General features: G+C 34.9%; 3 protein-coding genes across 3 annotated transcripts in view; 1 reads left to right on the forward strand and 2 right to left on the reverse strand.

Moving 5' to 3' along the window:
* The window catches only part of psmb8a (proteasome 20S subunit beta 8A), a 100553-nt gene that overhangs the window by 15842 nt on the left and 59385 nt on the right, over nucleotides 1-25326 (forward strand). The window lies entirely within an intron of this gene.
* LOC309511164 (class I histocompatibility antigen, F10 alpha chain-like) lies at nucleotides 1457-15389 on the reverse strand. The gene is made up of 8 exons (XM_082186268.1): nucleotides 15246-15389; nucleotides 12088-12348; nucleotides 5620-5895; nucleotides 4589-4870; nucleotides 2891-2992; nucleotides 2740-2757; nucleotides 2447-2500; nucleotides 1457-2356 (listed from the first exon to the last, which is right to left on the reverse strand). Exons 1-7 carry the CDS (start codon nucleotides 15292-15294, stop codon nucleotides 2451-2453), a joined length of 1038 nt encoding a protein of 345 aa, XP_082042394.1. The 5' UTR covers nucleotides 15295-15389; the 3' UTR covers nucleotides 1457-2356; nucleotides 2447-2450.
* Nucleotides 21904-25326, reverse strand: part of LOC309511162 (H-2 class I histocompatibility antigen, Q10 alpha chain-like) — an 80438-nt gene continuing 77015 nt past the window's right edge. The window contains 3 exon segments of the mRNA XM_082186266.1: nucleotides 21904-22665; nucleotides 22972-22989; nucleotides 24619-24631. Of these exon segments, the coding sequence (XP_082042392.1) occupies nucleotides 22622-22665; nucleotides 22972-22989; nucleotides 24619-24631 (75 nt within the window). The 3' untranslated portion in view covers nucleotides 21904-22621.

Genomic DNA, 25326 nt, shown 5'->3' on the forward strand with positions numbered 1-25326 from the left:
CACTTAAATTTTCAGATAAATGTGTCTAAATATGACAATAATACAGTGTCCATTAAAAACATAACTATGTGATTTAAGCCCATGCATCATCATTATAATACAGAATTATGGAAGCTCAGTAACCATGGAACAATATGGTAGTTATGCATGTAAGTTTTTTTAGTTGAAGCCTTAAATCAAGCATTATTCTTATATTCCAATGAATGAAATTCTGAAAATGAAGAATGTGTCATGCTAGCTAATGATTGGCCAATAGTTTTACCAAGGACCATTAGTTGCTAGGTAGAATTGAGTGAATAGCAGGTCAAATCACATTTGCTTTATTTGATCACTAAATAAAAGCAGCTGATGGAAGTTTCAGTCTCTGCGTGAACAGAAATGTTTGGGTGAGATGTATCAATGAATTATGGTTTAAATAAATGTAGGAATGTGACTGGCAAGTCCTACTAATCACACACTTTACATAATTTACATTATGTAAATTAATTTACATAAATTACTAAACATTATTGTTAATAGAAAATAGTTCTCATGGCTTTTGGAGTCAAATTTTATTTCATGCAATTTCATGGAATCAGGTAAAAATAGTTATTTGATGTTTTCACATTCACACTTTTTACAGTGCATCTCCCCTTCTTAAAAATTTTAAATGACTGAACCTGTAATTATATTTCTATCTTGCGGACTAAATGTATGTTCTGTGATAGCTGGAACTACCACAGTCACTGTTGTCATCTATACATATTTATTTAGAGAGAGAAACAATTTTGACATCTTGGTCTTCCCAAACAAGACCATTTTAAACCACCACCACACTGTGAACGGCTCTGTTCTCAACTGGACAAGAGCAAGAATAAAGTTTTGTATATTCACTCTATGTAACCATTTTTCCTCTAGACTTCCAATTTTTAGAACTAAGACAGAGCTCCTTGTCATCCCAGCCAGCCTATCCAGTTTGCAAGAGTGCGAAAATGGCAAGAAGAGAGGATTTGTTTTGCGGTTTAAACACAATGTAAACTCGACTGCACTCGACTTTTTCTCTGATAACCCCGGGCCGGATGTCTTTTCTTTCTTTCTTTTATCTATCCATCTATCTATCTAATATCTATCTTTGTCATCTATATATCTCATCTATATAGTATATCACCTAGCTAGACAGTATTTGTCTTTTTCATCTGTCATCTTTCTTATCTGTCATATATTTATCTATGTGACCTCTCTGGCATCTATCTTTCTTATCTATCATCTGTCTTTCTATCATAATCTGTTCTATCTATCGTAATCTGTTCAATCCTAATCTATTATTAAAATGATTTTTTATTTTACCCAAAGATGTTAATGTTGTCATTATTTACTTTCATGTCATCATCATTATATATCTATAAAACTTAACCCTGTGTGGGGAACACAATTCTGCTATTTTAGTAAGAGTGAAAGACAGACATGCATCACTTGCTCCTTTGTGTGAGGTCCCTTTATTTTTTAATCAAAACAACATTACAACTTCAGGCAACCAATATAAAAAGCATCTTTTTAGTTTCAGTAACCTCAAATAAAGGAAAATATTTTAATTATACTCTTCAAATATTAATGAAAATGTTTTAATAGAACAGCATCTTTAACTTGACAAGAATTAATTATTGTGTTGTACAGCTTATAGTCTAAACAAGTTATTACTTATCATTTAAAACAAAATAATTAATTATACAAACAGAAAAAAAAACTTAATCCCAAGGAAAAAAATAAGAAGCCCACATGTTGACAGTTTAATATAATTAATGAAAAAGCCTAATTTTCAAAATGATCCAATATAGACTATTATAAAGTTTATTAAAATTGTAAATGTTGCAAATAAACAATTTAAATTTAAATAAACAATTTGATACTTTTCAATTACTTGCCAGCAGCCTTATCCTAATTTAATGTCTTTATTTTTTTCACAGAAATTTTTATTTAAAAAACAAACATTTGGATTGATCTTAGACTGAGCGATAGACTGTTGTATACTTCACAAATCCTACATTTTACTCAATCAATCTTGCAAATCAATAATTTATATATCTGTTTTCTTCTTTATTGCTAAAGAGCAATTTTGATGTTTCATTTAGGTTAAAATTTAAATTCTGTGATTTATGTCATATTTCTGGATCTTAAAATTAGCATGAAATGAAAAAAAATATTGAAAAAAGATGAACAGAAAGTGTGAACATTTTTTTTTACTGTATAGGTGTAATAATGTAGAACCATGAGCCAGATCAATCCCATCACATAAATCTATGATCGTGAGTGAGTGGACAAGCACGGACACCAGAACAAGCTTTTTTTTCAACTTCTTATCTCGCAGTTGTCTGGTCTCCTAAAAAAAAAAAAAAATTGATTTCATTTATTTTACATGACTGAGACAGTTGTACTGATGATTGATGATTAATGATAATAACAGACTTGCATCTTTATGCTTGTGGAACTGTATGAGCTGAGCTGTTGGACCCATCATCAGAACCTAAAATAAATAACAATATTACAACAAATCTGTCCTGATTAGTACAGAAGTCATCTTTGTATTTATATCATGTTAAAATTTATTATTTCTAAATTAGAGAGAAGGGGATGAAACATCTGTTTTCATTTTGTCTTACCAAAGCAATACATTACACATTTAGATATATTAAGATACCATTTTAATGACATCATTCCCAATGTTAAAGCTCCTCTTGATACATGCACATATGAGGAACTTACCATTGACAGGTTTGAAGCCTGAAAAACAACCAAAGACAAGAATTGTAAGTAAAAATCCAATGAAAGAGAGCCATTTACAGCCTAAATGGAACATACTGTTGCAAACATATATACATATTACATCTTTTCTTTTGACATCTTAAGTGGTCACCTTTTTTCTTCTGATACAACTTATACCCAGCGACAACAATGACAATCAATAGGATGACAGCAGCAACAGCTCCAACAATGATGCCAATGGGAACAAGTGTTTCTGTGCAATCAGAGGAAAACATTAGATTAGCCTACTCAAAAGAGCCTGTACATAATTTTATTAACTACTACTAGTAGAAAATTCTGGGAGACAAACAGCATTTTTGATTTTGATATTTGCAGTACAGTGGATAGAATATTTACCACATGCAAGCAAATGAGAACAATACAGGTCTAAATATTACATAGGATATAAAAAATAAATGAAAATACAGTCCCACTTTATATTAAGTGACTTTAAGTACAATGTAAAAATAAGTGCAATGTACTTATTGTGTTCATGTTGTATTGTAAAACACTATTGCTCCTATTGAGGTGTGATACCGGTAAGGTTAGGGACAGGTGTGGTGGTATCGGTAGGGTTAAGGTGTAAGTGAAGTGTCAACAGTGTAATTAAAAACGTAATTACATAAATTAATTACAGCTGTAATAACATGCAGATATTTCCAAAATATAAGTTCATGGAAAAACATGTATGTACACAATAAGTCCCTTGTATCAAATTATTAATTTTAATGTAAGTACATAAAGCCATTTAATATAAAGTGGGACCGAAAATACAAAAACAGTAAATAACTATTTACAATAATTGAGTTAATTTTTTTTCTCTTTTCTTTTTACGAATTAAAAATCACACACATGCTTATAAACATCACCCGTTACCCACAATCAATGGTCAAGACTAAATCTCTACGCATTTGTGATGTACAGTGTGTCAGTCTTTTGTTGTTATTTGTTTTAATGTTTTACAATAATCTAAGGAAATTGCAATGGTACATCACTGAATCTACATTGGGGATTCAAACAGACAGAAAAATGAACTATAAAGAAGCTTTCAACATGATTAAGAGTGTTAATTTTAGCCTATTTTATTATTAATTGTTTGAAAACCTTTAACTATTATACATCTTTCAGATTTTCTTTTGGTCAAAACCCATATACACTCTTAGGTGGAATTCACTAAAAATATAGTGCGTCCACTGAAAGCACTTTTTATTTGCACACACTGTCCTGTTCTATAATTCACTAAATTAATTATGAAAATCAGGCAATGTCACAAACATACACACAAAATGTATGTGTGACCACCACGACCTGGCATACTCTGATTTTACTGTACAGCAAAAGATTCAGACACCTGAATAATCTCTTAAAATGTCAAAACTGCACATTACTACACCACACATCTAGATAAATACCCGGTTATCATTTCATTATCGGCTGATTTATTTCCCTCATGGTCTCTAGAAAATGTACACCAACATCGCTTTTACATAAACATTAATTTACCCTTTTGACTGAGCAGTATTAGCATGATGTAAATTGCACCAGGTAAATTGCACAAAGTTTTGCAAATAAAGTGCAATCTGTAATGACTTAAATATTTGAGGCTATTTTGAGTTTTGACATTGACTGTGCCTGCTTCAACTAGTTCACCCTACACATAAAAATGACTGTAAATTCTGTGAATTCCACCTATTGTCTATGCAACCACCTAAGAAAAATGTATCAGAACATTATATAGTTCATCTGAGAAAATAAAATAATGATTTTCATAAATATTTGATAATTTAGCATTTTACTTGTATAATCTTACTTTCGTTAGACTTGATATCATTTGCGGTCACACTCTTGCCCTGATGTTCCACCACACAGCTGAACTTGTTGTTCTTCCACTCATCAGGTTTAACTGTGATGGTGCTCGTCCTCTGGAAGGTTCCGTCCTCGTTGGGAAGAAGTTCACCAAGATCCACATCCTCATGATGCTCTTCTCCATTTTTCATCCAGGAGATTGTTACTCCACTGGGGTAAAAACCTGTAGCATGACACGTCACTGGAGAAGAGGAAGACTTCTGCAGCAGAGACACCTCAGGAGAGACTGAAAAGAGAAAGAAGCATTTTAATTTTTCTATTGTTTGATCTTTTTTTGTGCATGTGCCTGGAACAAAGAAATTAGAAAATATGAGTAACTTGAGTGACAGAAAGAAATACTGATAAAAGTGTTTTGAAAGAGTTTAAAGTGGGACTAGATCAAAAGATTAGAATTATGTATTTGCATAGTTATCACATCTATCTCTCTCAGTCCCTACCCTAAATAGTGACCTCACTGAGGACTTCTTGTCTCATGCCTTTTCTTGCATGTTCATGAGATTCACAACACAAGAGGGTATCTCCTCTGTAATGTTATGATTCAAAAGGACACCAACACAAGTGTACTCTTTGTGGTCACGATTCATTCTTGATGCACACATTCATCAGACTTGATAGTGGAATATCCAACCTAATTGTCTATATCATCAAAGTGTGGAGTCTAAAGAGGACAGCTGTGGCTGAGGGCATAATATGGACATCAAAAGACCTCAGAAGAATGTGTACATAAAATAGCTCACATTTAACACTGCTGCACAATAATACAGAGATGCAACTGCAATTGCAAAATAGTAACTGACAAATTCTATCATATCTATCCTCTTTAAAAAAATGGAAACATTCATTTAAAAATCTGTTTGCATCTGTAATGAAATTACATAAAATTACTCAATATTTATGAGTGAAAGTGAGTTGTGAGTTGTTGTGAATGACAATTTTCTGTTTCAGAACAAGAAATATACTGGATAAATTATGAACCTTTTTTCTCCAGGCTGCTCTTTCCATACTCCAGATACTTCTTTAGCCACTCAACACACAAAGTGCTCAGGTACTGTTTTCTATGTTGCAGGGTTCCATCCCTGTTCCACTTCTCTGTGGTTGGGAATCCCTGTGACACTGGGGAAATATATCTCATCTCCTTATAATTCAGAGTAGTAAAGTCCTCTCCATTGAATCCATCTTCATCAAACCCATTTATTTCTGCAGTCTCATCATCCCATTCACAGCCGTACATTTCCTGGTATGTGTGCACACCTAAACAAGAGACAGAGCAACAGAAGGGGGGAAAAGTCAAAACTCACCATAGTTTTATAAATATCCAGGGAGGAGACTTTGGTGCTAAATCAGTTAGGAAGTATATGTAATATTAAAATATCTGAAGTCACACTGGCAGTTTATACACTAGCTTATGATACACACCAGAAAGCAACCTATATCAGACGAAAAATGACATTAATGAGTGACGTGGTGACAAGCACTGACTGATCATTTCTAAATTATTAATCTGAATTGTTGTTTTATATTAGTTTTATAATCTGCTGTTGGAAAACCGTTAGTCTAATCAGTAAGAAAACATATAGTCAATAAAATAATAATTTTAAATAAGATATCATACTTATTAAGACTCTTTGCACGGTTTAAGAGTGAAGTGAGAGAAAAAGCGAGAGATTTCTTGAATCACAGATAAATGAATGAACAGCGTTTCATCTGGAGTCCATCCACAGTATTAAAATGAAGATGTGAGAAACTGTGTGTGTAAATACAATCATGAAATAATGATGCGTACTAGAACAGTACTTGAGTTTTTCATTTTTCTTTTCAAGAAAGCAACACAAAAATAACTTAACGGCCTCTATATTAATTAATCTATTAATTACATTTTATACAATCATTTGTATTTAAGTATTTTTATCAAAATAATTGTATAAATAAGTATAATCAGTTATTATTCATTTATATTTTATTAATTCATTTGTGTTAAATTGGTTTGTTGTGGTTTCTGCTCAAAAGAATTTTAGAAACTAGTTTTGCTCAGCAAGAACAAAAACAACAGGAAACATTGATCACAATCATTAAGAGTTTCAGGATGGAATAATAATATGGAATAAAATCCTGAAGAAAATGTGAGTGGTGCTTGCAGTGGCAAAACTTGGCACTCGGTTAACATGTTTTTAGGAAGATGCTAACACAATCAGCATGTTGTTAGCTTTCTGCTAACATGATTAGCATGTTGCTATCATCATGCTAGCATGATTAGCATTTTGCTAACATGATGCTAGCATGTTTTAGCATCATGATTAACATTTTGCTAACATGATGCTAGCATTTTTTTAGCATCATGCTAACATTATTAGCATGTTACTAACATGATGTTAACATGATTAGCATGTTGCTAGCATTATTAGCATGTTGCTAATATGTTTTGAGCAAGATGCTAGCATGATTAGCATGATGTTAACACAATTAGCATTTTGCTAGCATAATGCTAACATGATTAGCATTTTGCTAGCATGATGCTAACACGATTTACCACGTTGATAGCATGGTTTACCACGATTTACCAGTTTACCATGATTTACTATAGTTACCTTGATTTACTATAGTTTACCACGATTTACCATGTTGCATGATTTACTATGATTCTAGCATGATTTACCATAGTTTACTATGATTTACCATAGTTTACCATGATTTACCATAGTTTACTATGATTTACCATAGTTTACCATGATTTACCATGTTCTAGGATGATTTACCGTGATTTACTCTGTTCTAGTATGATTTACTATGATATACCACATTCTAGTATGATTTACCACGTTATAGTATGATTTACCACGATTTACCACATTGTAGTATGATTTACCATGTTTCTAGAATGATTTACCACAATTTACCACGTTCTAGAATGATTTACCATGATTTAGTCAAAAGAGCCAATCCCCATCTCTATACGATGTTCTGATGCAGAGATATAGGTCTTGCTAAACGGTTGCTAGGGTACTCTGTTTGGTTGCTATGGAGTTGCTTGGGAGCTGCCAATGATGAAACTCCAAAGGCTGCTTGTCAGTATGAATGATATAAACCAACTCCCATGCCTCTGTGACATTCAGAATACAAGATATACCTCTTTGGATTTTGGTTACTAAGGTGCTCGACAATGGTTGCTAGGGCGGAGCTAGGAGGTGTTGAGGTGATTCATGATTGGCTGTTTGCTACCCCAAATCAAACGAGACCACCCTCATGTTTCTATGACACTTCTATCCAAAGATATCCCTCTGATCTCTTTCAATGGAAGTCTATGGAACTTGTTGCTATGGTGCTCTAAATGGTTGCTAGGGCGTGGCTTGATAGCTTCACAATAATCCTGAGAGACTGATTGGTCATCTGAGTAAAATGAGCCTGCCCCCTTGTCTCTATGACACTGTGATCCCAAAGTTATGTTCAATACAAAATCCCTATGCAATTTACCATAGTAGGAAAAACACGCATGCGTTTCATGGGCCATCCTTCGCCATAGTATGTCTATGGGGCAACTTTGGGCAGCTCTTGCGCCCCAGGGGTGCAACTTTTACCCCATTGTGAGGTATGTTCTTACAGAGCCTGCCAGCCTCTTCAACTGTGGTAAACCGCACGTTTCTGCGAAATCCTCGCTCAGAGCTATGACCCGTCAAAGTTTTTCGCAATGCAAAGCGCATGGGATTTTTCCGGCCACTCTTTCGCCCCTGAGGGGAACATCGCACCCCCGATCTCTTATAAAAGTCATTTTTTACAGATATTTACAGAGGGTCAGCTGATGAACGTACAGTAACTATGGAAACATGTTGTGCTGTTGTAGCAGTTCAGTGTTCTGCATCAGCGAAGTCTCTTTCAGCGAGTCATTCCACCGGCGGCCATCTTTCAGACGCCTCTCGAGCAGCGGTTTCAGTCCCGCGAGTGCAGCTCCTCTCTCTTTACACGGGGGAACATCAAATTCTCCAAAGCTGTTCGCCAAGCTTACGATTAAACTTCATATTTTAAATCACCAATGAAATCTGACAACAACTGTCTCCTAAATTTTGTTTCTAAACGCTCAAATCATGACAAAAACTGCATTTTCCAGGCTGGATCAGCCGATGCGCAGTCGTAAGCGTTCGTCTCAGAACACTGACTGTTTCTATAGCAACCGGAGCTTCTAACGGCAGCTGCAGTGACGTCATGACTTCACCAATTGGCGATTGGCTCTTTTACTTAGAAGGCGGGACTTATTCCGCCATATTGCGCTTTGCACTTTCTCCCGATCGTAGTAATACGAGCGCACCGTCTTTATATATCTAGTCTTTGGCATCAGTGTTTTGTTTCGGCCCTTATCGCCGTGGGAACAGTGGCGTCTGAACCCTGCACACGCAATGGGGACCTGTGGAGTCTCACGTGACCTCTGAACTAAATGCCATTCAAACATCACGACAGTTTGTCATTAATTACGACACTGTCACCTGTTGATCTCCTGTGAATCTGACGGCTGTCTGTCTCTCCGCGTCTGTCTTTCGGGAGCCGTCTCACTGCTCTAAGTTCTGCTCTGTTCTGTCTCTCTTCTGAGGTTCTGCTGTGTCTCTGTCTCTCATTCTCCTGCACTCAGATACAGTGAAACCCTGTTGAGAGCCGCTCAGACCTGCATGAGTTCAGACGCTGGATCTGGCTTGTTTCTGTAGGTTAGCGCTGGTCTAGTTGCTGGTCCTGCTGGTTAAGGTAGTTAATAGTTCTGGTGGGGATTATCAGTAACAGCATCTAAAACACCACATATAAGTGAGACCAGTCCTGCTGCTCAACTGTCCTGCTCTGATTCGCTGTAGGGTCCGTCTGGACTCTGATCTAAAACACAGTGAGCTGAATCTCAGTCTACATAGACAGCATCCTGAATGAAACGGAAACTCATAAGCGACTGGTTCGGATGCGCTACACATAGACAGAAACCACACGCATCATAAATATAGCACTGCTCAACTGTGGAAACTCACAATCCATTCAGTTTGTCGTTAGCATATTGCCGAATGTGATACTCTAATAAACATAAATATGCATACACAAATATTGTGTAAAATAATCCGTTTTTAATTCTATGAAACTATTTTGTTTTATAATTTTCAGAACTATGTGGATTGTTTCACTGAGGATTTTGCAATGCATTATGGGATTGTGTTCTCTGTGAAAGACGCATGTGATTCTGCCTTAGAATTTGGCCAAAAGATGGTTATCTTATAAAGCAGCGTAAATATTCTTCTGGAACAAAGTAATTGATGAAAAAAACTCAATTTTGGGTAACTAAACCTATAAGTTTAGGTTTTAAGGGTAGGCTATAGAAAATATCATTAACTCAATATAAAAACAATAGAATCCAATGGAAAATCAACACTGTGATTGACAAATGATGTTTGCCACCTGTGAAACCCCGGCTAAAGTCGCAGAATCGAATTATGAGTTAACGAGCGTCAAAGTAGTCATAGCCATAAAAATGACAAAAATTGGCTATGTGTGTTTATTGCTGCAAATGATAGATTATACCAGTGGTTTTGAGATGAAATACTTACATTTTCATTTATAACATGATAAATACTGAAATTAATGATATTATTGACACTACGTTATACTTTTGAAAAAAACAAAACGTGGGCTTCCTAAACATTGATTTCAATCGTCTCTGGGTTTATTTTGCGCAACAACACTGGCACATGCTGATTCTTATATCATTCGGTTCAGGAACTTCGTTTCTGTGTCTTTTCTATTAGAAAGGGTAAAAACAGACTTTAATATCAATCCGCGAGCGGTAATCAGGTCAACACAACGAAAAAAAAAAAGATATTTAAGCCGGGTTTAGATGTCTGTGTTGATTTTTTCTTGTCATAACCAATATTTTAAGAACTGCTTATTTGTTTTGTAGCTCAGGATTCTGCCAATACTATTAAACTTATTTTAAGGACATTTTTGGCCTGCTACGTGTTATTTGCTGAATGGTTTTGACATCTGACACGGCGACACCGAAGTATGAGCAGGAACGGAAAGCTGCAGCTATAGGATATCTTATTTTGTGTTCAGCAGAAGAAAGAAACTCATACAGGTTTGGAACAACATCAGAGTGAGTAAATGATGACAGAATTGTAGTTTTTGGGTAAAATATCCCTTGAAATTGTATTTATTTATTTATTTATTTATTTACTTACTTACTTACTTACTTACTTACTTACTTACTTACTCCAGATTTACTCAATGTTACACCGTGGGCCAGTAAGAGAATGATCATTTCAGCGAATGAGAAATGTTATGTTATTTAATTGATATATTATTGACATTTTTTTCACTGATATTACATTTTACTAATAAAGTTATACAAATCATTCCACTGAATTGACATGGTAATTGTTGCTATGATCAAGCTCTTGTGGCACCCCCATTCGTTTCAATGTTTTTATGCTTTTAGCTTTTTGGACATGCACATCATAATAAATAGACCTGTTTTACAAAACTTTGAGATTTTTTCCACTGATGTGTCATATATCAATAAAAAGGGGAGAATCTCAGCTTTAAAGTGTTATATGGCACATATGCAGGATAACTATGGATCAGATGTGTTGCAGTTTTAACAAATAACCTATTTTTAAATTGGAATTTCTCAAAAATATGATTTTCTGAGCCCGAATTTTAGCAAATCTTTGACATGGCCTTACTCAGTCAATATTAAAGATATCAAGGTTATACTTTCACAGAATGTTCTTTACATTGTGTAGGATGATTTTATGTAGAAAACATTGAATCACAAAAAATGACTTTAGCTGGGTTTTCACAGGCAGGGTCACATATATGTTTTCATAGCATTCAGTTGGCACATTTGTTTGGACCGCACTGGGCAGTATGTGTAATAGTGTTTTGTCAATAAAATGAATAAATGAAAATATGAGGTTTTTATCTGATTAATCCAAGAAATAATCGGCCAACTAATCGATTATCAAAATTATCGTTAGTTGTAGCCCTAAACACAACATATGAGGGTGAACCGCCTTGCTGCTTGAAGGAAAATTAAAGGAAATATGCAAGGGAAAGTATAATTAATTACACAACCTAATTACCACTTATCTTTTGGAAAAGTCACAGCTATAATGCCTTAAAATGCTGCTTACCTTAAGCAGCTCACAAGATTTTGGAATAAAGCTATTGTGTTGTATTTTGTCTGTTCTGTAGTTGTCTGTCATGCATCAATGTAATTTTTTGTAGTGTTGTTTCTCAACGTGTTGTGCAAGTTTTTGTTTCTTGACATAAAAGGCAAGACCTGACAGAGACGTGTTCAGGATCACATGCAGAGCTTTCCTCTTTCTTGCCGATTCCGATAGTTTGAGCATCAAGACAGTGCAATTCTTTGAAACTTTACTTTACAATTGGATTTTTTGTGTTTGTGTGCCTGTGAGTATGTGCTACCTGCTGTCTGGTTGAAACGCTCTTTTAGAATCTGTATATTGGCTTTGAAGGTTGGAATGAAGCCACTCTCTCTCTGGCTTTCCCTGTTCCAGTAATCTGCTCCTTCATTCTCCTTGATCCACTGTGTCTTGGGGATCATCCTCTTGATGTTACTGTCAAAGTACACAAATGGAATGTTGTCCACCATACCAACTGATGTGTACTCTGGGAAGCTGTCAACCTCTGAAACTCCAGTAAGTATGTATTTCATAGAATGAGTTCCTGTGAAGAAAAAAAACATACACAAAATATTGAGATTAAGAACCTATAAAATTTACCTAGAGCTAAAACATAAAAAAAATTATTATATTCTGTTTTGAGTATGTATTTATAATAATTATTTAAAAAAATATTCAATTCAATCAGAGGTATAGCAGACAATTTAAAGTGCTTGTCAATTATAATTAATTCATCTTGCAGTAGAACAGTCTCAATACACACAGTAAACACCTGTTAATGTTAGTAGCTAAGTGAAAATTTGTATTTGTTTGAAATCATTGTTTTCAGTGTGACCATTGTTCAGGGAGAACAAAGAAGGCAATGAAAAATATGAATAACAATAATGGAATCTAAAGGCTTTGTACAGTTTTTTGTACAGAGGAACTTTTTTGACTTTTAAGTTCTCCTTCAATTTACAATAATTAATCTATTTAATCATAGACAAAAACACACACAAAATGCAAGTCTTACAATCTTTTAAAAATCAATTCAAACCTACAAGTTTAGAAGACCATCATCAGTAACCTCACAAAGACAATTATTAATACCCCACTTGAATTTAAACATCTCTAATTTCTAAGTTAATTTGTAATATGCAAACTCAATCTTTACACGAGATTTAATTAAAATCCAATTAAAATCATGACTACATTATTTGATTCTTCACCATTCAGTTTTCTTTTTCGTCATAACCATATTGCCAATTTTGTTTGACCAAATAAAAAAATAAATAAAACATGACTCTCTTTCTTGTTAGACTGATATTTAGGACCATATATATATTAAAAAAAACACTGGTGTAAACACTTGTCCCAGACTGTGACACCATCTTTCCAGTGCATTAAAAAGTGGGATCAATCTTTCACAATTTAAAAATAAAATGAAAAACAATTTCTTCTTGTCTACAAAAAGGACACTCCTGGTTTATTTGTGGATCAAGATGTGCTCTGTGTCTGTTTGTAGCTATTATACCATGCACAACCCGCCACTGTAGATCACCAGTTCATTTTTCTATGGGGGTACAAGCAAGGCCCTGATGAAGGTAAAGATGTGTTCTGGCGACTGGCGTGTTTATTAAACCAATCAGATAAGAGCTTTTAGTCAGCTAGAAGCTCATTTGATTGGCTACATGAAGAAGGTAGACCCGCCCTCCTCTTCAGCTTGCAAAACTCAATGAGTGAGAGAATCGTGCCAAAACTGTAAGCGCATCTAAAAGAAAGACGCAACTGTACAAACTGTTTTCCCCCGTGCACACAACAAGTCATTTAGACATTTGCAACAGTTTATTTTTTTTACACAAAGGTTGGTTTTACGTGATCAATCTGTTTTGCAGTTCCTGACTCTGTTCTTTTCTCTTGCAAATTGCTGTTCACAGGCCTGCAATGCTTTTGGCCGTATTTGTGCGAAAAAAACGTGCCAAAAGAGTGGGACTAAGCGCGGAAATGGAAGTCAGAAGAATACAGATCATAATTTCTTTTGCGTTAGCATGAAGCTGCAGCTTCACAATACATTAATTAAAATTACGAATTTAATAAAATGCTGCAATTTTTTTTTTTCTTACACCTGAAAGGCGATTTACACCTTTACAAATCTTCTCTTGCACATGCAAATTTAATTTACGCTTGCAATCTTATGTAGCCTAGTCTACACTTTCACAAATCTTACCCTGCACATGCGATTCTTTATGGCATCATATTACCCAGTTTCCTTCATTTGAGTGGGAACATTTTTGGGGAGTTCTTATTCGGTATTGTGAAACAATTAAAACTAAATAAGTGTCATTTAAAATTGCTTCCAGAATACATCCTGTGAAAGACACATTAGAGCGTTTTCATCTGGATACTGATTTAAATTACTGTTTTTGTAATTGTGAAAGAGAGTTTATTTTGCACATGTTTTTGAATGTCCCTGTTCAGCTTTCTTTTGGTATGAGATGTCTCTATTTCTAAAATTAACAGCAAATGTGTCATCTGTTTTACTTCATTCAAATGAATATGACTTTTCCAAAAGAAAAATATATATTATAGATTTGTTTTTGTTACTAGGAAAATTGTATATTCATCAAACTAAATGGAGTAACTCAAAACCCATTGATGGCATTAGATAAGCTGGGTAACCCTGTACAGCCATCTAGTGGTCAATAAAGGTAGAAAAAAAATTGTTATTCCAGACCTGTTCCAGACACATGTAATGTGACAACTGTAATCGTTTTAAATGTTATTCGATTCGTTAATTTAGCATATTAAATTAACAACAATCTATTCAACAATCGATGTCTTCAATTGCAAATCCTTTCAAAAGCTTTTGATCTTTCACCATAAGTTTGTTCTTTTGAGTTTCTATAGGCTACATAAATTCTTTTATGCATTGATTATACATTTGTTATGAAATGGAAAACAACCATTATAACCAATAATTAATATTCAAGTAAAGAGAAAAGAACTAAGCAAGCATTTGCGTCGTTAGTCTCCGGGCAGAAAAATCTCTTTCAGGTCACAAATGAAACTGACCCGCTATAGGTTACCACATGACACAGGCTACTCAAGAAGTAAAAAAGGTATGTAAATAAAATAATCCATATTTAAAGACTTTTAAAAACATAATGTAAAACAACAAACAATTAAATCAAACAATTTATAAATTATTCAGATTCGTTCATGGAGTTCGCGTTCTAGTTCTCTTGTGGAATATTCTCAAACACAAGCATTCCAGAGCATCACATATTTTAATCGCTCAGACGCCAACTGAGAGTAAAATCGTTTAAAAATATTTTTCATTAATTTGTAAAATGCAGAATGTGATCCAAATGATGCAGAAAAAATACCTTCAAAATTATAGTGCTACATAGTGGAGCTAAAATGAAGATTTAAATACAGTCAACATTAAAACCATCTACTCACCAGCATAGGCTAGATGAACTCCGAGGAGCAAAAGGACCACGGTCCGCATGTTTGATTTTGGCTGTTAAAAAAAAATTACAGGCTGAAAATGTGTCTAACACGCACCACTACCAGTCTGTGATCTGGTGAAACGACTGCGCGATCGACTAAATAGGGTTGCAAATCCCAGCCAATAGATTTTCAGAACAATTGGATCGTCATCAGTCACTGTGTTGTATTGCTTAGATTGTGTTATATTCTGAAAGTAAAACCATATTAGCCTATAGTCAAAGGACATATCACATACGACTTTATCATATCAAACTCCTATTTTAAAATTCAACAATGAGACCTGCGAGGCAAGCAAATGTACTTAATAGAATTAATAGTTATGGCCACCACTAAATATTCTTGTACAATGTAGGCTACCCTTATCATTTGTTTTGACAAGGTAAACTAAAACAACTTAATGAGCAATGTTAGGACTATAATAACCTAAAAAAGCAATGGTCTCATATCAGTGAATGTCATTTAGTAAAACTATAAACAATTATCATTTACTTGCATTCTAGCTTGGTTTGTTTGGTTAAGGTGTTGGATGAATCAAACAAACAGGTATCAAGAGTTAAGGCCAGAGTCAATAATCAGGAAGGCTATTATGTTTTGAAAGTAATGAGAGAGAATACACACAAACACATAAAGATGTAATAGTTGTGGTCTAGTTGAGGAGTGCCGTAATGATCTGGTGATTAAGAATAGTTAGTTAAGATGAGCCACAGATCTCTTCTGTCATGATTAAGACATTATATCCAAAGAAGTCATTATATGGCTCAGCTCATGCTTGGACTGGTTGTGTGTGAGATGTAGTGTATCAGCTGCAGTACAAATAAACAGAAACATTTCAAAATAGCACAGATCTATAAATCAATACAATTTCAAATATGAAGTGTAAATCATTTCAATATATCAAGTATCTTTATTTAGAGATTATGTTTATTTGCTCACAATGCCAGTTTTTAGAATAGTTACTAGCTCTGGGTAATCTCAATCACATACAATATGGTAACAGTATAATCCATATTAAAATAAATTATAGGTACAAAAAAATAAATAAAATTTTGTATCTATATTTGTGGTACTCAGAACTGACTTTTCATGTATCCCTTCCTTTTCCATATTATTGCAGTGCTGCACCAGGCTTATAAGTGAGTTTGGACAAAAAAAAGTTACAAAATGACATTAGGCATAAACAATTAATTTAAAGAAGACAGAAACATAAGAAGTGCTACAATAAAAAGTTCCAACAAAGAAGAAAAGAATAAGCTAGAACAGAGATAGGTGTGGAAGAGCAACAGTAAAACAACAGATTAAGCATTAAGTATGGAAGTGTGTTAATCATGTGTTTATGGAAGAATTGTATCTATAGATGTCTCTTCTTGAAGAAAAATATAAAATATCAGCAACAGATATGTTTTTTATGAAAGAGTTGCCACTGATACTTGTGGTGGAATAATTTTGTAGGAAGTATGGAAGTGTGTTAATGACTAATGAGTATAAATCAGGTGCTTATGGAAGAATTGTATCTAAAGATGTCTCTTCTTGAAGAAAAACATAAAATATCAACAACAGATGTTTTTATGAAAGAGTTGTCATTGATACTTTGTGGTGGAGTGAAAATAATGTATATTTAACTAACGTTTTTAGTACCAGTGGCTAAAATAAATTGACTAAAGTCTCCTTTCAAATGACTTATGCTGGAGACACAAGCTATTATTAACAAGTACATAAGAGTTGCAAAACAGTTATTGCAGCAATTTACAACTGTAAATTATAAACACATTTACAAACACATCTGCAAATGTTTGTGACAATGCAGCTCTTGAGCCAGTTTCAAATCCCTCATCTTGGAAGTAAAAAATCTACAAAATATGTATGTTAATTAAGCATTAATACCTTTTTATAAAGAACCTTTTCTAAAATGAAAAGTTCAATGGATGTTAAAGCTTCTTTATGGAACCATTGATACCAATAAAGAACCTTTAGTTTTAAGAGTGTACTAAATAAAACTCAAAACTTTCTTTTTGTATTCAAATAGCACAAAGTTTTATCAAGAGCCACATGGAGCTAAACATTCCCCAGTGTGATATAGCAACTAATTTGCACTCTTTCTAACCTTTATGTACAAATCCTTCAACTTATGTTGAGCAAGTTTAAAAATACAATCTTCACACCAAAAAATAAATAATATATAAAAAATATAATGATAGAGAAAAAAACCTGCACTGTACAGGCTTGGCCATTTGTTGTTACCACACAAGAGGCAATAAGAGATGGTATTTCCCCGTGTCCTGAACTGCACTCTGTTCCGAGAAACCATGTGATATCATGCCAAAAACCTGCAGCCTCTTAGAGCAAAGAGTATGGCGCGTTTGGAATACTATTGGTTACTTAGAGCGCCACCTAGTGGAGACAAGAAAGACTAAAATTCCCAGAGATAGAGAGTGCGGATGAGAGGGGGAATCTGGAGAGAACAAGGTGGAGGAAGAGGCCAAGGGAGAGGGAGAGGAAGAGGGAGAGGAAGAGGAAGACAACCAAATCTGTGTAACGAAATTCATGCTACAATTGTGGACCATGTAATAAACCACGGACTAAGACTGAGGGAGGCTGGACTGAGAGTACAGCATAACCTAAGCAGGCACACGCTGGCATCAATAGTTCGGACATTTCGTCAAGAGCACAGGTGAGAAACTTATCTTCTGTCAACAGAAAATCCATAGCTTACTGCATGTACTATATCAACAGTTTTGGTATCTATTCCTGTATAAATTTACAGTAAGCTACATGTATTTTGTTTGGCCAACATGGGATTAAACGTCGAGAACACCAAGGAGGGAAGCGCCCCATGTTCACACGTTCACACAGGAGCGAGAGAGAGAGAGAGAGAGAGAGAGAGAGAGAGAGAGAGAGAGAGAGAGAGAGAGAGAGAGAGAGAGAGAGAGAGAAAGATCACAAACCTTGTTTTGGCCAATAATGCAATCAGACTTAGAGAAATTCAAGCCCATAGTGTCAATGATCCCCCAATTTTCAATTATGTCCAACAGGTCTCTCTGTCAACAATAGCCCGTATCCTTAAAAAACATCGCGTTCTGATGAAACAACTGTATAAAGTGCCATTTGAAAGAAATTCAGACAGGGTGAAAGTCCTGCGGCGTGAATATGTGGTGGTACGTTTTGTTCACTGACTGTAGTATTGTGTACTGCACACATAACCTTTTAACTTGGAAGAGGTGTTAGTGAGGCCAGCAGGGGGTGCTCACCCTGTGGTCTGTGTGGGTCCTAATGCCCCAGTATAGTGACGGGGACACTATACTGCCAAAAAGAGCACCGTCCTTCGGATGAGACGTTAAACCGAGGTCCTGACTCTCTGTGGTCATTAAAAATCCCAGGATGTCCTTCGAAAAAGAGTAGGGGTGTAACCCCGGCATCCTGGCCAAAATTTGCCCCTTGGCCTCTGTCTATCATGGCCTCCTAATCATCCCCATATACTGATTGGCTTCATCACGGTCTCCTCTCCACCAGTAAGCTGGTGTGTGGTGGGCGTTCTGGCGCAATATGGCTGCCGTCGCATCATCCAAGTGGATGCTGCACATTGGTGGTGGTTGAGGAGATTCCCCCATTCTATGTAAAGCGCTTTGAGGGCTCAGAAAAAGCACTATATAAATGTAACGAATTAATTAACTGTACATGTAATTTGACTATAGCAGATATACAGTATATTGATCTACACAATGTGATCTTTTGCATTTCAGAGAGTTTTGCAAATGGATGCGGAGGAAGTCCCGCATGAGTTTATGTACATTGATGAGGCTGGATTTAACCTGACAACAGTGAGAAGAAGGGGAAGAAACATCATTGGCCACAGGGCTACTGTCAATGTACCAGGGCAACGTGGGGGTAGGGGAGACCGGGGACAGTTGCAACATGGAGATGGTTGCAACATGTCATTTTTCTCCAATCAGAAACAAGCTAGAGTGATGACACTCATACCGCACATGCACAGTTTGACCCTCCACCCACCAAGAAGACAGTAGACATATTCAACATCTGCTGCTGCATTTATTGAACAAAACTTGTTTTGGAGGTATGAAAGTAAATTTTTTCATGAGATATATTTTTTGTCATACTGTCCTGACATTTTGTATGAATTAATCAAAACTTACTTCGTTTGAATTATTGTTTTGTTGACTTCTGTGACATGGTTAGCATGTGTCAAAGTCAGTGTGTCTAGCAGGAGTATGATGTTCTGTCATGGCTGATAGGGTCGGGGACGGTTGCAACATGTTATAAATTGCATGTTTAATGTTTGTTGCATTGCAAATTGTTAAATTCTTCCTGTCTGACACTGAAATATGGAGCGATTGAATAGCATCTGTAACACCTGCACACTGAATCTATGTAGGCCTATGTTCTACACATGAACAAACAAAACTCAATAACTGTTATTTGATAAATATGACTAAATAAATAAATTATAGGCTACAATATTATTTTTGAAATAAATAATACTATAATATTATAGTAGGCCTAAAACAGTTCATATTTTCAGAATTCTATGCTCATTGAGACAAAAAGCTTAAGTGAATTAATGAAATTTAAGGTATTTTTAACGTGTTGCAACCGTCCCTGGGTTGTGTTGCAACCGTCCCCTGGGTTGAGGTCAGTTGCAACATCTGACTTCTTCCATTCAAATAAATACTGTGAACGATATGTCATATATAATCATCTTTAAATAGTATGGGTAATTAGCAGACAGATGCAAGTTTAATATATACAAATTTGGTTGGTCTAGTCCAAATAGTCTCTGAGTAACTGAGAGAAATGCAAAAAGTGTTGCAACTGTCCCCGGTCTCCCCTAACATTACCCTTTGTGCTGCCATTACACAGAATGGGGTCCTCCACCGTCATGCCAACTTGGGACCTCATTCTTACATTTTTAGGCAGATTACACAATGTTATCACAGCAACAAACCAAAGGGACCAGATGCAATACATTATCTTCTGGGACAATGTAGCTTTCCATTGTTCTGCTCCGGCCCAAAACTGGTTTCATCAACACCCACAATTTACAGTTCAATACCTTCCACCATACTCACCCTTCCTAAACCCCATCGAGGAGTTCTTCTCAGCATGGCTGTGGAAGGTTTATCGGGATTGGGTGGATTCGCCACTCCAAAAGATTCTTCCCACGTTGCCTTGCAAATGAAAGTATAGCCTGTGATGTTGACGAGGCCCTGTGGCCAGATCCAGCTAGGCGGAGAGATGTTTAGGTTTTTTTTTTCCGGTTTTTTTCGGTACTGAACTGGATATGTAATTTATGTTACTGTATAACTGTAAACTTACAGTACAATGGTATGTTCAGTAATACTGTATGAAAACTGGAAAATGTTTTATGAATGTTTTGTTGAAATGTTCAGAATTGACTGACTTGAGTACATGAAAAGAAATACATCTTTTCATTAGTGTGCACAACTGATGTCATGTGGTGTTGGTGAATATATTTTTACACTCTCTCTGTGTAAATGCAAAAAGTGTTTTAGGTTGAGCACAGAAGTGTTTAACTGATTCAAACAGAATCAGACCATATGATGGTTGTGTTTGTTATAACAACAAAATAAGGTTTTATAAGACGTATAGTTTTAACAAAAGTGTTCCTTTTTTGCAAATGATCTGAGGTGTTGTGCTACTTTGGTGTAGTGTTGTGCTAGTTGTGTGAAGGGGTTTGAAAAACCGGGCCCTGTTTTCAAAATTGTGCTTAATAGTTTTGAATTTTTAAAATAGTTTTTGAAATTAGCTTTTTCAAGAGATGTCTGATGTTTTGCATGTTGTGTGTGTGTGTGTGTTTTGTGTGTAGAGTTTCAAGAAATGGAGCCATGGTTTCAGAAATTGTGTGTAAGCAATTTGAAAAAACTGTAATAGGCTATATAGTGACTTCATTCATTTTCACTGTAATTAACACTATTATATTGTTTAATAAGCTCATAGAGAAGAAATTAAGGTTAAATGGTTATTAGGTTTAAATAGTTATCACTTTTCAGGTGCTTTAAACCAACCTTTATTAGACATTAACTGCATTCATATTGAGTGTTCCTTCAAATGTTTACAAATACATTAGTTTTTTTTCAATTGCTTAACTCTTTCAGAAATTATGTTTTTGCATAGTAACTCTATGCAAGCTTTTGAACAACTGTTTGAATTTTCCTTGCTTTTATTTTGTAATTCTTTTTATGTAAAGCACTTTGAATTGCCATAGTGTATGAAATATGCTATATAAATAAACTTGCCTTACCTAGTGTCTCAGCAATTTGAAAAAACTGTAATATATTAACAATGTAGACGAGACAACAATATATTAGCGGAATTAACTATAAACTAAGAGTTTGTTAATGTTTTGTAAGTACTGTACTCTATACTTATTATAAAGTGTTACCTATACACTTTAATTTATTGTTTACTATATTTTTATGCCTTTATGACCTTTTTGGATCTTCATTCAATAGTTAATTAAGAGACTATAATAGACACCACTTGTTCCTTTTTGTGAGGTTTATTTATTTTGAAGGAATGAAAACAACATTACAACTTTTTGAATGCAACTAATAAAAAAAAAACATTCACGTAATTAATTTAGATTTAGTAACCTCAAATAAAGGAAAATATCTGTATTTTACTGTACTGTTCAGACATATGTAAAATTTTAATAGTACAGCATCTATGATTATTTAACAAAAATCAACTATTATTCTGTACAACAGCTTATCTAAATAACTAAAAATAATAAGGAAATAAAAAAGGAAATGTACAAACAGAAAAAGCCCCATAATTCCATACAAATCAATTTTCTTAAATCCTACAAATCATTCAACCGTGTCAATCAGTGATTTGTGTTCTTTGTTTTCTTCTGTCATTGAAGAGAAATACACACATTTTCTAATTTAGGTTCTGTGATCAATGAGTTGTATTTCTACATATTAAAATTAAAAAGTTAACCATAAGATGAACAGAAAGTATGAAGAAACAAAAACATTACTTTTTAGATGCAATTAATTCAGAACCATAAATAAATCCCAGAAATCTATGATTCCCTCTCTCTCTTGTGTGTGTGTGTGTGTGTGTGTGTGTGTGTGTGTGTGTGTGTGTGTGTGTGTGTGTGTGTGTGTGTGTGTGTGTGTGTTAATGTGCATGTTTGTAAGCAAGATGGTCAGCACGACAAACATAATTTTTTCAACTTGATTTCTCACACATTTCCAGTCTCCTAAAATGCCAGAAGAAACATGTTACATTTCATTCATTTCACACGACTGAGAGAGTTGCACTGATGAACGAGAACACACACGTCTTTATGCTTGTGGATGAGCTGAGCTGTTCGAACCATCATCAGAACCTAAAACAGAAAACAACATTAAAATAAAAACATCACACAGCTCATACAAGACTAGATCAGCACAGCAGTCACTCTATCATATCATATCATATTTATATATCATATCATATTTTTAAGATCTACATTAGAGAGAAACGTTTCAGGACAAACTTCTATTTTATTTACTGTATTATTTCACATGATCAAAACATTACATTATGGATTTAGATATATGAAGATACTACTATTAACCACATCATGACCAATGGCAGAACTCGTCATGTTTTTTATAATCATTTTTATGATTTGTGTTTATGAGGAACTTACCACTGACGGGTTTAAAGCCTGTAAAACAATCATAAAAGAGAGCCGTAAGTTCAGCAATTTCAATCAATGAACACCAAATACAAAGGAAAGTAGAGCATAAATATTTTATATATATTTATAAGTGCTTTCAAATCAAGTAATCATGATTAATCTAATCTATATACCAGAGGTGGGACCAAGTCATTGTTTTGCAAGTCACAAGTAAGTCTCGAGTCGTTGCATTCAAGTCCCAAGTCAAGTCCCGAGTCAAGACAGGCAAGTCCAAGTCAAGTTGCAAGTCCTCGAGTTTAAGATTCAAGTCTTAAACAAGTCATTAGTGCTTTTTGCACAAATTAGTGTGTCAGTGTTAATTACTATATGAAATGTATAGTAATTTATATCAGGAAGGCTTTTAAAATATGTTCATGACTTAGCAGTTAAATTTCATATTTATTGCGATAAAACTTTCACTAAGGGCACCCATCTATCTCAGTTCAATTTAGGGATTGTTCTTACGTGTGACAAAATAAGGAAAAGGCAGTGAAAATTTTTTTCTTTTATTGGTAACCCAGTAACAATGGCAAAATCATTTCATACTAGAAATAACTGCTACACATTTTGTATGTGTGTGAGAGAGAATGTGTCTACGAGTGTATCTAAGCCATTATTTGGAACCTAAAATAGACCTAAGAAAAAACATCTGTGAGAAACACAGATGCATAAGAAATAACTGCTACCATACCACACTTTACAAATGAGAGAGGAAACATGCAACATGGATGCAGACAAACTCATGAAGACAGTCATTTAAAAATGCTGTGCTACCATACTTAATACTAAGAGAGAGTCAATGTGAGTGAAATTAATGTTTGAGTCCGTAAGAGTGATTGATCTTTTCTTTGGGCACTATGATGCATTGCACTTGCAAAAGATCAAATTGGCTAAAATTAATTGTGATTTGCTACACATTAAGTTTAAAATATTGAGTCCCTGGTTAAATTATTTTGTTAACGCGACAGTAATTGTAGAACATTCCTATTTCCATGGCGACGTATCAAGCGTCACGTGACACTTTTTGGGGCTACGTGCCTATCATTTACAAAACGTAAATCCATCCATTTCTCCCGAAAGACATGAAAGTGAGTGGCTGGTGAACAGGGAGAAGACTTTATAGTTACCTATAGGCTAAAATGTGCGTTTGTTGTGGGAAAAAAAAAAACATGTCTCAAAATTATATTTGAAAGGTTTATTATTTCCGCTTACTTAGACATTTTTTTTCTCAAATTGTAAATGGTTCGCTAGTACTTGTGTGTTTAAATGCCTGAAAAAGAAAAAAAAACATTACTTGGTTGAAAACTGTCTGAACGTGTGATAAATTGTCATGATTCTGCCCTCGTGTCCTTGATTTTCTCTAGTCTTGAGGCAGGATCATGACAGACCCATGTTTTGTGTGCAAGCACATGGCCTTTTGTTTGGGCTGTGTGCTTGTGTTGTCTCGTCACTTAAACCCGCCCCCTTGTTCTCCTCGTTAGTCATCATTGTTTTATTAGTATCACCTGTTGTCCTTATCATATACACACAAAAACTTTTATGTTAGTTGCGATTAATCGATTTGACAGCACTAATATATTTTTCTCTTTCAATTTTAATTTCTCTTTTTGTCCTCACCTTGTTTCTTCTTATACACCACATACACAATGCCAGCAATGGCAATCAACAGGACAGCAGCAAGAACACCAACAATCAGCATGATAGGAACAGAATCTCCTGATCAGAGGAAAACATCAGATTACTCAAAGAGCCTGATAATGCTACTATGTGTATATTAACAGCATACTGAAAATCTGAATATATATATATATATATATATATACAGGGCTGGACTGGGACAAAAAAAATCGGCCCGGGCATTTTGGCCCAGACTGGCCCACTATATGATCATAAACACCACCCATCTTTGCACGCCCTTAATTATATGCATACCAACTCCTATTCCTTAAAACCACTAATGCCATGTAATGAGTGAGTATAGGAACGAGTGAAAATGTGACATTTATTAATACAGTTGAACTATACTCCACAGTGATGAATCCTAAAACAAGCTATAAGCTGCAATGGCATAGCAATACCAGTGTTTCTCACAGGATTGTTGGTAAAACTGTGGTGGGTGGACCCCGGTTCTTCTAGGGGGGTCCGGGGGCATGCCCCCCCCGTAAGAAAATTTTGTGCATTTTAATGTTAAATTCATCAATCTGGTGCACTTTGAGAGTTCAAAATTAAAAGCTCCAACCCATATTCAGTGTGCAAATTAAACGAAAAATTCAAACCTCTTTTAGTTACAGTGTCTATTTACATTACACCTACTACATAATAATA

The sequence above is a fragment of the Leuciscus leuciscus genome, assembly GCF_965113295.1.
Source record: "Leuciscus leuciscus genome assembly, chromosome: 12".
Taxonomy (NCBI): domain Eukaryota; kingdom Metazoa; phylum Chordata; class Actinopteri; order Cypriniformes; family Leuciscidae; genus Leuciscus; species Leuciscus leuciscus.

Bases quoted from the DNA above. Each gene is read 5' to 3' on its own strand.
- LOC309511164 (XM_082186268.1), bottom strand. From the start codon at position 15,294: ATGCGGACCGTGGTCCTTTTGCTCCTCGGAGTTCATCTAGCCTATGCT. The intron at 5,896-12,087 runs GTAGCACATACT...TCTCTTGTTTAG, and splicing joins GCGTTTCAACCAGACAGCAG to GTGTGCACACATACCAGGAA. The intron at 4,871-5,619 runs GTTCATAATTTA...TTCTCTTTTCAG, and splicing joins GAGCAGCCTGGAGAAAAAAG to TCTCTCCTGAGGTGTCTCTG.